The 14,847-nt window shown below is 38.0% G+C and overlaps 1 protein-coding gene across 1 annotated transcript in view; it reads right to left on the bottom strand.

Annotated features, from left to right (window-relative positions):
- Positions 1–9,818: 9,818 nt before the first annotated feature.
- LOC103720359 (nitrate regulatory gene2 protein-like) overlaps positions 9,819–14,847 on the bottom strand; it is a 35,341-nt gene continuing 30,312 nt past the window's right edge. The window contains exon 4 of the mRNA XM_008810022.4: positions 9,819–10,810. Within this exon, the coding sequence (XP_008808244.2) occupies positions 10,009–10,810 (802 nt within the window). The 3' untranslated portion in view covers positions 9,819–10,008. The remainder of the gene's footprint in view (positions 10,811–14,847) is intronic.

The following is a 14,847-nucleotide window of genomic DNA, read 5'->3' as shown; positions in this document are numbered from 1 at the left end:
AGAGTGATTTCATCTGAAATCCCCGTTGATCTGGTCCACCTAATAATTTTTTTTTGTCTTAAAAGCTTGATGCATACTCTTTTTCATTGCGTAGCAGGGTGATAGTGTGACGTGAAAGATATGTAGAATCTCGCAGGTCCACAGTATAAATACGCATGATGGGCCGAGAAATCATGTCCAACTCCTTCTATAATTGTTTTTTTTAGTTATTTGAATTGTTCGAATGATATCTAGATATATAGAATTTTCTACACTAATTCGTAGCATCTCACCAGAGTGATCTACAAAGAAAGTAAAATGACTCCATAGATAGTTTTGTCTTAAGATTGTTTGCGATATATTTTACAGTGGCATGTCAACAAATGTCGGTCAAGAAATTGGATGACGAGAAGGCATGGGGGTGCAGAAAATTTAAATCACTCTTTTGAAACCCTGATCCGTTCCCCCATGACCTCTCGTTTGTTTTCTCGGCGGGGTCCCCAGTGCCATATCAGCATCACATATTTGTTCTCTTTTGTGAGCGATGTACCATCTCAGTTTAGTCCCACATCGCATAACACAGAAAGATCTACTTAGTTTATTAGACGCCTACATGATCTCCTCGATCGCCGAGCCAAGTCGCGCTGGCTTGTGACCCGAGCGGGGGATTGTTGATGGTGGAATGGTGGGTTCTGTTAGTTGGGCTGGATATGTGGTGTGCCTAATCCGGCCTGTCCGTTCCAAGTTTAGCAGTTGAGCCATATGTTTCAGGCGAAGGCCCGAGTCAAATGGCTTCCAAAGTTTGAGGGCACCGCGTCAGGCTGGTTTCACAGAGCAGCGACCACCTCTCGCTCTAAACGGTGGAAGGATAGCAGGCTGGTGCCCCCCATACCCTTGCAATACCCAGCACGCAAACCACGACCAAACCACCATCTTTTTTATTTGACATCGAAAAGGCCAGAAAAAAGGAGAATTAGGAAATTTTAAACTACATGAGATCTCTTTTAATTCTTTTCCCTCTCCATGTCTCCACTCTTTCTTTCCTTCCTTCTTCTTCTTCTTCTTCTTCTTTTTTCTCAGCTATATGTAGTCATATTCCCAACGAACTTGATGGATAGGGAAAATAAATATCTTGCATTAGAAAAGTTATTTTACAAGCCAGCTCTTCCTCTTACCTAAGTATACGTAAAAACTAAAACAACATAAACAAATAAATTAAAACTAAAGGAATTGTGATAAAATTTATTTATAAAGTTTGATGCATGACGGAAGGTTGGGCAATCTTTGAATCAAGTTATAATTAGTAATATTTGGATCTAAATTAAGTGCGAGAGGATTGACCATTGAATATTATTATGCATTGTGATTATCTGTTATTTAAGTGAATTTGGAAACTCAAAAATTGATATGGAGGTATATTATGATATTGCTTAATTTTGAAGATAATTTTTAAAGGCAAATTAAGAACTATTTATACAAAGTTGTTTAAGATTTGGACTATAAAAGATTTTTATGGTACTTGATTAGAATATTCTTCTAGATTTGAATCTATATGTGAATTATGAATAAAACTAGCATGTAGAAGAAAAATATGCTTAGTGATACTACAAAAGGGTTTATTTTCTCATTAAAGAATTCATTTTATGTTGACATCTAAAGTATTCATTTTGGTGGAATCATTAATAATTGTTATCACCGTCTTTAGATCCAAATAAAAGATCTTATTTATGTCTATCGGAGACTATGTGGTGTGTATTAAACTTTAATTTAAAATTTGGGCATATAGGTTGATTTAGGGATCTTTTGCCAACTTTGCGGTTGCTCATAGAATCTAGTTTTGCATAAAAAAATTGAGTTTTTGGGGCTTACATAATTATCATAGAAGATTTTTGATAAATGTTAAAGATCTCGATGAAGAAAACTTTAGGAGAGATGATTGAGGCAATTTTACTCATATCTATTGATTTAAGGTCTTCTAACTTAGTGGAGCATTGAGAAAATTCTTCTGATTTTTTTTACTTGTAGAAGTTTGACTTGGAATCGTCTTGTTGAGTTGATAAGGAAAATAAGATTCAATTCATTTTGAATCATAATAACTAGCCTATATGATAGTTTTGAATGTAACAATTGACTCGAGGGTCGGTCTAGATGGAGTAAATTAGGGGATGAGAATCAAAGGTTCCTTTTTGAGCTTTTTCTGAAAATTAAATTTTAGATCTATTTAGTTTATAATACAAAGTAGTATTTTGATCAAAAATTAGTAGTATATCTAAAGAATTTTGGTGGTTTGAATCAGAGTGCGCTACGAAAATGTAGGGGTCTGAATTTTTTTTAGAAAGAGAAAATGTAATACCTAGGCCCTTTTAGAGCCTCATTATGAATTGAGTCATGTCTATTTGACCAGCCTAGAGCTTCCGCCCAAAAAAAGGGCCGCACGTGTTCGGCACGTGCGACAAGAGAAGAAGACTTCCTCTCGACCTCATCGAAAGGAATCTGACCAACGACCAAATTCCAGTCTTCCTCGACCGTATTTAGATCCCTCCAATCCTCTCTTTAATCTCATCGGAGAGCCAGGTTCATCAATCAGAGCCATCGCCGGAATCTCCATGCTTTTTGATGGATAGTATATTACTATGTAATATATTATTTTAGAATATTATGACGATATATGGTCTTATTATGGATATGATTAATTTATTTTGACAACTCATGATTTTAGAACTGGAATATAAAACCTAAAACTATTTAAATTTCGACCTGGCTATATTGAAGACTCTCCCAATAGAGGTTAAGATGTTGGTATATAATTTATCCCGAAGGTTTTGTCCAAGATATTAGTAACATATTGCATAGTATTTGGTAAACAAACTAAGAAAGTACTTTTGGTATCACAAAATGATCATAAAGAATATTGTATAGTATTATATAATAGAGCATAATAAAATATAATATATATTAATACATAAATATATAATATAGTATAATATTACTATAATATAATATAATATTAAATTATTTAACATAATATATCAATGGATTATGATATAATGTAATATAATATTATATTTATAGTATAATACAATAACAAAGGTATAAAATATTATTATTATTAGCGTAAATTAATTTTTCATAATATAACATAATATTAAATTATTTAACATAATATATTAATGTATTATGATATAATGTAATATAATATTATATTTATAGTCTAATACAATAATAAAGATATAAAATATTATAATTATTAGTATAAATTAATTTTTCACTCTTCTGTAGATTTTTAGAATTATAAAGGGATATTTTGTGTAATTTTTATATAGCAGGCTGGTGCGAGCCATACCCTTGCAATAGCCCAACATGCAAACCATGACCAAACCACCCTCTTTTTTATTTGACATCGAAAAGGACAATTAGGAAATTTTGAACTACATGGGATCTCTTTTAATTATTTTCCCCCTCCATGTCCCACTTTTTTTTCGAAACCCGGCCAGGAACTCGATCACACATCCATTTCCGATTTGTTATAAAATAACATAAGCAGGCCGCGCGTGGCGGCAAGGAGGGCACCGGTGAGCCAACAAAAAATATAATTTTATTTAATTAAAACATGTTGTATAGGTTGAATAATTTGTAAATAAGATTTATTTATTCAGTTAAACATGAAAAATAAATCAAATTCTAAAATTCGATGCAAAAAATAAGTTCCATATTGAAAGAAAAGAAGACTAAGTTGTCCGAGAATTTAGATATTTATTTAATGTTTAAAACTAAAAAAAAATATTTTTCATTCTTGATGTTTCGGTGAGATTAAGGCTTTCTCTATGCCCCTATGCCACCATGAATTCATCCTTGCTTTGATACCACATGTAAGCTAAAATTACAATGCCAAGAGCAATCATGATAATGCATAGAACAATAGTATAGAAAATAAAGGTACATTTGTCGACCACTAGATAATTTTGTTCTTGCTGAATTTTTCTAATAGCGACGGTCTTGCTCTTTTCTTCTTCTTGATAGAGAATATTTTTAGAATTTTGTAGGTGCAAGAAGAAGGGATCTAAATAAAGCATGTGTGCTTTCCTTCTTACGAATCCCATCCATTGTAGGATTCAAATTGTATTTATACGTGCATGCTACATCTTGGTATAATTTGTTATACCTTGCAACCGGAACCTATATAATCTAGGTTTTATAGAATATATATGAGCTTTTGTTGGACCATATAAAATCCAAACCATGTCTCACTTCATTTAATATGAAATAGGAATGGGCCAAGCTCAATCCAGGAGAGGCCCCACCAAACCCTCTCGTATGAACAAAGTTATCACATCCACTACAAAGCACAAGCTCACCACCAAAAGAGCACCAGTTCCAGTCGAACTCAAACCAAATCAGTTCACAATGCCAATTTGGATTGAGGCTTAGAGACACCAAGATTATATAGTCACCTTTTCTCATTCCATAGAGAGTTTAATCTTAGAATTACTCGCATCATATTCACAGTTATGAGGGCATGTGCGAGAAGAAAATTCAAAATTACCTGAATCTTCTTTTATATCTTTCAATTTCCTTTTGAGTCCTCACATACGATCTCTCCAGATCACACAGTTATGAGGGCAAGTAGGAGCTTAATCTTCTTTTAAGCACTTAATCAAATTCAGATTCAACACTTAGTCAACAAGGTTATTTTTACATTTCCTCAACCATATTTTTTATTGAGTAACTTAAAATGCTTGTTTCTTTAGCTGAAACAAATATATTAACTAAGAACATCTATAAGCAAATTGAAGAGGTCTCTAAGTTAGATCTCCGCAAGGGAAAAAAAATCACTGGCATGAAAAAACAAATTCAACCGGATTGACTTCCTAGACACTGTCCTTGACCGTGCACGTGGCATGTTTGGAATAGGCCACTTGTCTTAAACTAATAGGCTCGGAAAAAGGCCTTTTTTTTTTCATGGTCGCGACTATTGTATTGTAGTAGGTCGGGGGAAGCTACCACTTCTACGACAGCTCCGCTCCTCGTCTTGCTTCTAGAAGATCACCGCGTGAACAACATCTAAAGTGATGAATGTCACTCCTGAGGGATCGACCACTATTGTAATATATTTTTTTAGAGAACTCTTGTTCATGTTCATGTCGGAGTGCTGAGGTTGTTCCCACCAGTTCTTTCGATAAGGAATCTGCTGGAGGTAGGAATGAATGGGGATCCCTATCTTAATAGAGAATATTGTGGATCAGGATGTTGCTTGGCAACTTGTTCCTCATTGCTTTCCCTTCTAGGGATCTTGCTCGCCGAGCTTTCTCTCAGGAGTTCATGTATGTGGGCCGTACTACAGTTCAGCTTCTGGATTGCGGCTGCTTGGTTCTCCCTGCAAAATATAACATTTCCAATCGCCCACAGCTTTGCATTGGTATCAGTCTGTGAACAAATATGGTATTAGTCTATCATCATTCTTCCAAGTAACTTCACTGTCACAAAGTTTCCATCTGTTGCATTCCACGATTAAAAACAAATGATGAGGCATCCTCATTTAACAGGCATCACGCTTTCTGGAGGTTTCTTATGCAAATGGCGGAGAGAAAAAAGTGGTGATTTGATATCATATTCCCAACGAACTTGATAGATATGGAAAATAAATATCTTGCATCAGAAATGATATTTTACAAGCCAGCTCTTCTTCCTGCGTAAGCTCCGGTTCCCTTGTTTTTTTGGTTTGGCGTGTTTGGCTGCCAATCACCATCGGCCGCCTATTGGCCGGCCGTGGATTCCTAACTCCGCACACCATCGACAGCCACCCTCTTCCTTTTTCTTTTTTGGTTAGAGAGAGAAGCTTTGTTCTTTTTTTCTCTCTCTTCCTCATGCTTTCTCTATTATTTTTCTCTCTCTACTGGATTTTCTCTCTCCACTTTCTCTAAGGTAGTTTGATCCAGTAGAGACTCTTCATAGTGATTTTGAATTGATCCTAGTAAAAAGTTCTCATATAGGGTCGCCAGGCGGCATGTCAACCCTTATCCTGGTCCCTGCCAAATACTATTAAATTTAATCGTCTCCATCTTTGTTGAATCATTTATGCTCTAATTTGAGCATGATGTGATGAATTTTATTTTGATCGGATCGACCAGGATGTCGGGCACTCTCGCTTAACCACCTAAGGGCGCAGGCTGTACTGCAACCCTTCTTTTTGCAACAGGGTCATTCTGATTAGCTCCCTCGCTACCCTCTCGCCCAGCCTCCTCAGATGGTGCTGTTCTTCTATGTGAATACTTGCCGTACCAATCCTCGAATGTCGGTATCTTCTTCAGATACTCCTTACGGGTCTCGTCCCATTTCTCTTTCTGCTTCAACTCCTCCTGTTGAAGTGTCACTTGTGTGCTAATGACTGCTGAAAAGCTAAGAATAGCACTCTTGGCCGGCTCATCTGAAGTCTCTCGAGATGGTCATGCCATGCATGCAGGAAGGCCTGAATATATGGGGGGTTGACGTGGCCTTGGTGGAGATGACACTCTCTCCTTCAAGCTGCTTTCAATGGGGATAATGTTCAATTTCAGCCAACTACTAAGAGCTTGGATGCAGTCTCTCTGATGGCTCACAAGTTTATCAAACTGTAAATGCCGCTGTTAATTTACAATGTCCAACGGCTGAATCGTGCCTATATCATGATGTTCGCTTGTTTCCTTTGGAGCGTTTGAGATGTCATCATGCCATGTATGTCCACCATGACAATCTTGAGTTACCGTTTCCGGGTCTCCAGTGCCATTTCGGTTTAGTCCCACATCGGATAACATCGGAAGATCTACCTAATTTATTAAAAGCCTACATGGTTACCTCGATCGCCGAGCTAAGTCGCGCTGGCTTGTAACCCGTGCGGGGGCATGTGGATGGCGGAATGGTGGGTTCTGTTTGATGGGCTGGGTATCGGTTGCGCTTATACTGGCCTGTCCGTTCCAAGTTCGGTGGTGAGTTATGTGGCTTGGGCGAAAGCCTGAGTCAAATGGCTTCTTAAAGTGGAGGGCACCGCGTTAGGCTGGTTTCACAGAACAGCGACCACCTCTCGCCCTGAACGGTGGAAGGATCACAGGCTGATGCGCGCCATACCCTCCACGCCCATCAGGCAAACCACGACCAAACCACCATCTTTTTTTAATTCATAGAAAGTTTTGTCTCGATATATTCTACTCAATTACTCAATGTGCGTCCAGATATTGGACATCGTAAGAAATTTTGAACTGCATGGGATCTCCTTTAACTCTTTTCCCTCCCTCGTTTGTTTTCTCGGCCAGGAACCCGATCGCACATCCATATCCATTTCTTTCCGATTTTGTCATTAAAATAACATAAGCTGGCGGACTCTCGCAGCAAGGAGTATGAGGTCTGTTGGCCAACGAAAAATATGATTTTATTTAATCCAAGGACGGCATAATTAAAACATATTGTGTAGGTTGAATAATCTAGAATTGCGGGGTCTGCGAACGACTTTCTGAATCGAACGGATAGTCCTTACTCCTTGACATGCGGCAGATGGCAGGGGAGTGTGGCTCTGAATGGGTCTCTGGATGACTTTCCGAATCGGATGGGCAATCCTTGCTCTTTGTCATATGGCGGATGGTAGGAGAGTGTGGCTCCTTCAAAGATACTCATGTTTATCGAGAGACTAACACAGTTGCTGACTGGGTGGCCTCCTATACACTTAGAGGGTTTTTTTTGGATGAACCGACGGATATTCCCTACTTCTTGTCTTTGATTTGAATCGTTGTACTTATATACGTATGGTGTGAAAGCATTATTGATTCAATTAAACATGAAAAATAAATCAAATTCTAAAATCCAATGCAAAAAATAAGGTCCATGTTGGAAGGAAAGAAGACTTGGGTTGTCTTAGAATTTAGATATTTATTTTAATGTTTAAACTAGAAAATTTTCATTTTTCATCCTTGATCTTTTGGTGAGATTTAGCTTTTCTTTATGCCCATATGCCACCATGAATTCATCCTTGCTCTCATACCACATGTAAATTAAAATTACAATGCCAAGATCAATCATGATAACGCACAGACCAATAGTATAGGAAATAAAGGTATATCTGCTAATCGCTAGATAATTTTGTTCGTGCTGAATTTTTCTAATAGCAACGGCCATAACCTCTTCTTCTGTCCAATCATAAACTTGTTGGAGAATATTTTTTGGATTTTGTAGGTGTAAGAAAAAGGGGTCTAAATAAGTGCGTGCGCGCTCTCTCTCTCGTTCTTTCTTACGAATCCCATCCATCATAGGATTCAAATTGTATTTATATTTGCATGCTACATCCTGGTATAATTAGTTATACTTTGCAACCGGACCTATATAATCCAGGTTTTATAGAATATGAGCTTTTGCTGGACCATATAAAGCTAATGTTGCTCAGTGGTCTTTAAGGGCTACATTACCTTTTGCGCCTTCTAAGGTGATCCACTTTATTGGAGAGTTTTCCATCATATTTCAGCTAAATAATATTTAATTTTGTAGATCAGGATCCTCTCACTATCATCTCGAAAGCTTGATCTCATGCCAATGAATTCATCCAAACTAATGCTGGTCAGTGATCTTTAATGGCTAGAGAAAACTAGGCCTCTTCTACAATACTTGTTGCACCTTCTAAGGTGATCCATTTTATCTGAGAGTTTTCCACCATATTTCAACTAAATAATATTTAAATCTGTAGATCAGGATCCTCTCACCATCATCGTGAAAGCTCGATCTCATGCCAATGAATTCATCCAAACTAATGTTGCTCGGTGGTCTTTAATGGCTAGAGAAAATTAGACCTCCTCTACAGCACTTGTTGCGCCTTCTAAGGTGATCCACTTTATCTGAGAGTTTCTAGCTTTTAGTGTCTACAAAATCAATTCTGATGAGGGTATGTATGGTGGTGCTGGATTTGTCATCCACGATCAGTGATTACAACTTGTAGTAATGAGAGATTGTCATTTTTATGATTGTCGAGAACCATTGGCAAAGCTCAGGGGAGCAAGGGAAGGCTTGATGTAGGAGCATACTTCAATCCTCAAAGCTCCAAACATTATTAATTGGCGATCATGCATGATGACACCCACCATATCATGGATGATTTGAGGCGTTTGATCTCTGAGATGTTTTAAGGCAACCCATATCCACAGGAAGATGAATAGTACTATAGATTAAGTAGCTTCTCCTGTGGCTAACTACACCCGCTTGATTTGATAGTCTCCCCTGGCTGTAGCCCTCTAGTTGTATAATTTGTTGTACTCTACTCTAGTGGTTGCATCTACACGAGGCCATGTAATCATGCCATTCTACCCCTACCCCCCCACCCCTCTCAAAAAAAAATAATAAACACATTCTTTTCATTAGGAGTCTTCAAGTTCAACGCTTAATCAACAAGGTTATTTTCACATTTCCCCAGCCATATTTTTGTTGAGTAATTTAAAATGCTTGTTTCTTTAGCTGAAACAAATAGATTAACTAAGAACTTCTATAAGCAAATTGAAAAGGTCTCTAATTTAGATATCCGCAAGGAAAAAAATATCACTGGCATGAAAAAAGATTGCGGTTACTTGATTTTCCCTGCAAAATATAAAATTTCGAATCGCCCACAACTTTGCATTGATATTAGTCTGTGAACAAATATGGACCTAAACAAGCAATCATGAAACCTGCTAACATCGGTCTATCATCATTCTTCCAAGTAACTTCGCTGTCAAAAAGTTTCCATCCGTTGCATTCAACAATTAAAAACAAATGCTGAGGCTTCCTCATTTAACAAACATCACGGTTTCTGGAGGTTTCTCATGCAAATGGCTGAGAAAAAAAAGTGGTGATTTGGTGTCATATTCCCAAGGAACTCGATAGATACGGAAAATAAATATCTTACATTAGAAAAGATATTTTAAAAGCTAGCACTTCTTGCCTAAGTGCACGTAAAAACTAAAACAACAGAAACAGATAAATTCAAACTAAAAGGAAGGATCAAAGTGCACATTAGACCTCTATACATGCAAGTTTTTTCAGCTAGTTTGCAACTACATTCTGCGACTGAGAGATGGACTTCAACTTCTTATACATCTCAGAGCAAGCATGAGAAAAGTCAGACATAGCACGGATGAGTTCAGGCAAATGTGTCTTGAGAGTTCCAAATGATTTCTCCCTCACCTGTTTGCACAACTTCTCGTGGTTTTCCTCCTCTTCGTCAAGCCGGCTCTTCGCAGACTCTACTGCAACCTTCCTTTCTGCAACAGGATCATTCTGATTAGCTCCCTCACTACCCTCTTGCCCAGCCTCCTCGGATAGTGCTGCTCTTCTATGTGAATACTTGCTGTACCAATCCTCAAATGCCCGTATCTTCTTCAGATACTCCTTACGGGTCTCATCGCATTTTTCTCTCTGTTTCAACTCCTCCTGTTGAAGTGTCACTATCGTGTTAATGACTGCTGAAAAGCTAAGAATAGCACTCTTGGCCAGCTCATCTGGAAGTTTGTCAAGATGGTCATGCCATGCATGCAAGAGGGCCTGAATAGGGGGTTGACGTGGCCTTGGTGGAGATGACACTTTCTCCTTCAAGCTGCTTTCAATGGGGATAATGTTTAATTTCAGCCAACTACTAAGAGCTTGGATGTAATCTTTCTGATGGCTCACAAGTTTATCAAACTGTAAATGCCACTCTTTCACAATGTCAAACAGCTGAATCGTGTGTCTATTATGATGTTCGCTTGTTTCCATTGGAGCATTTGAGATGTCAAGGATTTTTAGGTTTAACACAATCTTCAGCTGATTGTCATGATGCACATACATGGCTTCCCACATTTTGGCCATCCTGGTTTAAAGAAAGATAATGAACAAATACAGTATACCTATATACAGTTGCGAGATAAATGGAAGTATCCTATCTAAAGCAAATGCAAATCAACAAAACATATGAGGGGCAAATGCTTTCTGCAGTTGGATCATGACTTGCTTTAAAGATATGGTGTTCAAAAAGAAGATAATGGTTCACTCATTTGCATTTGTTTTCAACCAAAAAAATGTAGAAGAGATAAAGAGGTTAAAATGCCCAGAAAACAATGCCCAGAAAACAAAAATTGCCTATAACAATGACCAAAGCTAAAACCATAGTTATGAAAAAGGAACAGAGAACCTTAAACATGCAAACATAGTTGGGCATTGGTGCACGTATATTATGATGCTCTGGTGCCAATATTGTTCCTTCCAAACTCTCTATATTAAAGGACAAGGAATCAGGATTTAATGTCCATCTGGGAAAGAATCACATGGCCAGAAGTTCAGGTGACAACAACAATACAAAGCTTATAATATGCTTTCTCCTTCTAAACCGTGCAAAACTTTCCCAATAACATTGTTTCTAATCATCAGAGTTGAAAGCAAGGTTTTAATCCCGTGGGACGGGGGGCATCTCGGTTTTCCCACAAAACGGAACACCCCGTGTCCCGCCCCATCCCCATGGCCGCCCCGATTGAGCATTCCAATGCATGCCTGGGATGCCCTTGTTTATATTTTTTTATTTTTTAAAGTTTATCTCGAAGTTTTACTGCTCTATTTGTTGTTTAAACATATTTAAACTTCAAATTTAATATATTTACGATAAATTGTCCCAATTTAAAACTAACACTATCACGCATTATGGTTTTTCTAGTTTTTGGAGATCCTTTCTTAATTACCAAGCAACAATCTCTTATAATGGATGCTGCACAAGTTCTTGATAAAGTAAAAATGATGAAACTTGATGAAAAAAATCCAATTTTTACTACATTGAGCTTATCACTTGAAAATGAAAATATAACTATAATAATACTATGGAATAAATCATATTCAATATTACACAAAATGGATTCATCAATTTAAGATAAACATATCAACTTTACCACTAATCCCAGATGGAATGCCTATGGCGCTCGTAAACATCTAGGTCATGTTCATAATCAGATTATTGAATATGATGCCAATCTTGATACTGAACCCATCCCTGTTGCTCATGTTGTATTTGATATTGTCCGGGATAACCCTCCTGATAGTACATCAGGTAAGAGATTGGCCATCATTGCTTAGGATAATGAGAAGCAGTAACATACTGTGGCCCTAGAACGTACCCATATAAAGGTGGATACTACATATGAGATACTCCTTAGGATATGACCCTTGAGTATACATTTGAATCATACATAGAAGAAGGACCATAATATGCACTTTGACTATCTGATGCTCCAACGGATCCTACTCTAGTTGATGATGATGATGACCTATCTTGCTCAAACTCCAACCTGCTTCTCGAAGCATCTTTTTCCATCCATGCCATAAACTTCGGGTATGCTCAACATCATCGTTCCTCAGTTTTTCTCAACTCTTTGTGAAAACGATCCAAAATATATGCAGCCTGTGTGCCACGTCCGCAACAATTCATCTCCCCTTCCTTCTCCTCGTCCTAATATCTAGATCTGGGTCTCGCTCCATGGTCTTGGTCCTGCGTGGCATGGGTGAACTCTGCCTCTCCAGTAAAAGGATTGATCTCATGCTTTACCACCTTCTTCACCCTGACCATCATAATCATCAGATCCATCATCACACATGTTATCATTATCATTACTAATATCACGAGATGATCTAGGCAATCTTGGATTTGAGGGCTCGGGTGTCTTGCTATGATCATCTCGAACCTGCACATCATCAATTGCCTCTACTGGATCAATTGCCACCGTCCCCTTTGATTTGGACTTCCCACACCTCTCCTCGACTGCAGCTCTCTGGCCCCCTCTCGAGCTCTAACTAACCTTTACTTGTTGACTTACCCTACCTCCACTACTGATCTCAATGCCTTGGCTATCCTTGGAGACCCATGTGTGAGTCTTGAACTAAACATTCCACAACCAAATCATTGATCAGAATCCTCATATTGCCTACTACTAGATCCACCATTATCTCCTCCAGTATCTTGCATTCCACTCTGAACGGAGGATAAATGAGAAGCCGCCCACCAGTCCACATCTCGTACCCCTACTTTCTGTTGTATTATTTTGCATGGTTAGGGAGGATCTCTTGGCTCATCCAACACTGATGGATCCCGTGCTTCCTGATCTGCAGCCCAGCATAGGATCCTTCTCATCATGGACAGTCCTCCTCGAATGGGTCATCTTGCTTAGGATCTTTCCCCTCATTCACATACTTGAGCTCAACCTCATATTGCAGTGGACAAAAACCAGATCTCTCAATCTTTGTGAGGTTAGACGATTTCTGATTTTCGTGTGATCAAGGCAAATGTACTCCAATCTCCCTTTCTACCCTTAACCTTCCTGAACCTTCTAAACACATTTATCTATTTTTTATGGAAAAGAAACAATGGCTGCCAAACATGTTCCTATCTCTAAAATTTAGGAGAAAAAACAAAATTGTATTTTAGTTTTCAGCTTTTAGAAAATAAAAGAACTTACAATATTGCCAAGAACAACCTAAATGTTTCTTTTTCCATTGATGAGTGGGTTTATGGTAAAAGAAAAGGCCAATCTCCAAAGAACATTGATAGGGATATGATCCATCAATGATGATCCTCTAGAAGTGGTGCCCGAAGAAAAAGACATGATTTTTGTATGAGATATATTTTTAGATGCATTCATAAATTCTTTTTATTTTATCCATGCATATTAAGGTATCCTTATGTTATCATGAGATGTCAAAATGGAAATAGATCAAAGACCCATAGGAATATTTTAGGAGACTTAGTCAATTAATTTGGCCAATCAAGCTAGAAGTAAGACTCCATTTCTTTATTCATTAAACATATTTTTGGTTGTTTGGAAAACTAAGGAGAAGATAAAAAGGAGCAGTAAAAGGATTTCCGAAGAAAAGGGTAAATTTAGCTGAATTTGGAAAACTTATGCATATTTGTTTTGTTTTCTCAATATCCAAACAGATAGAAAATTTAATTTTTCCAAAAATTTTATCTCACAGCTATAGATGAGGTTAAGAGACTTCATTCTAAAGGCTGCCAATTGTGGATGATGGTTGTAAGATAGTGGCTCATACACACTCTTGAACCTCTATCACCAGTAAATGCTAAGCAAATATGCAAAGCCAATCTCAACCATGGCTGTCCCCTTTGTACTAAGCCATTATTAGGTGTAGACACCCCCAGCTATAGCAAGGGCGAGTAACTTCTTTAATTGCTAGCATAAACCATCCGATCTAAGCCACCTACTCCTAATCCTTAACCCTTACATTGACCTACTTAGCCCAACCCTGAGGGCCAAACACCATCGAAACACTAACATAGGATTCTACAAATGCACTTGAAACTAAGCCTACCATGGGCCAACGTAAAATTAGGCTGAGAAAAGATTGGATACCATGAGCTATCCCTTATATTCTCACCCCATAAACTTCCCTCCTATTATAGGTATGTCCCAATTTGGAATCTTCCTACATACATAGGGATGCACCTTGATAAAATCATTCCATGTTTAACCTCCAACCATCTCTCCCTTTAAGAGACCACTTGCAAATGTCACCCCTCATCTTGCCATCTCAATATTCTTCAAACTAACTTGCTAGCTCATCTGCCTCCTCTTGCCATATATCCCCCTCCAACATTATCCTCGGATACTCTCCTCCTTACACCAAATCCTGTTCACAAGACAAACCCAATATATCCTTCGTAAGTCATAACAGACCTCATCCATTCTTGATGTTAATTGTATGGCATCCACTACACCCAAGATCTCGCGTACCAACCATACCGTATTGTATCAGTAACGTACCAGTTTCATACCAAGGTTCGCTTTAGTATATGAGCCGAATTGATGTCCATACCAAGTGGAACTGCCCTATACTGCTTGGTACCTACCT

The sequence above is a fragment of the Phoenix dactylifera genome, unplaced genomic scaffold (genome assembly GCF_009389715.1).
Source record: "Phoenix dactylifera cultivar Barhee BC4 unplaced genomic scaffold, palm_55x_up_171113_PBpolish2nd_filt_p 000026F, whole genome shotgun sequence".
NCBI lineage: Eukaryota > Viridiplantae > Streptophyta > Magnoliopsida > Arecales > Arecaceae > Phoenix > Phoenix dactylifera.
This window is presented reverse-complemented; position numbering and strand designations above follow the sequence as displayed.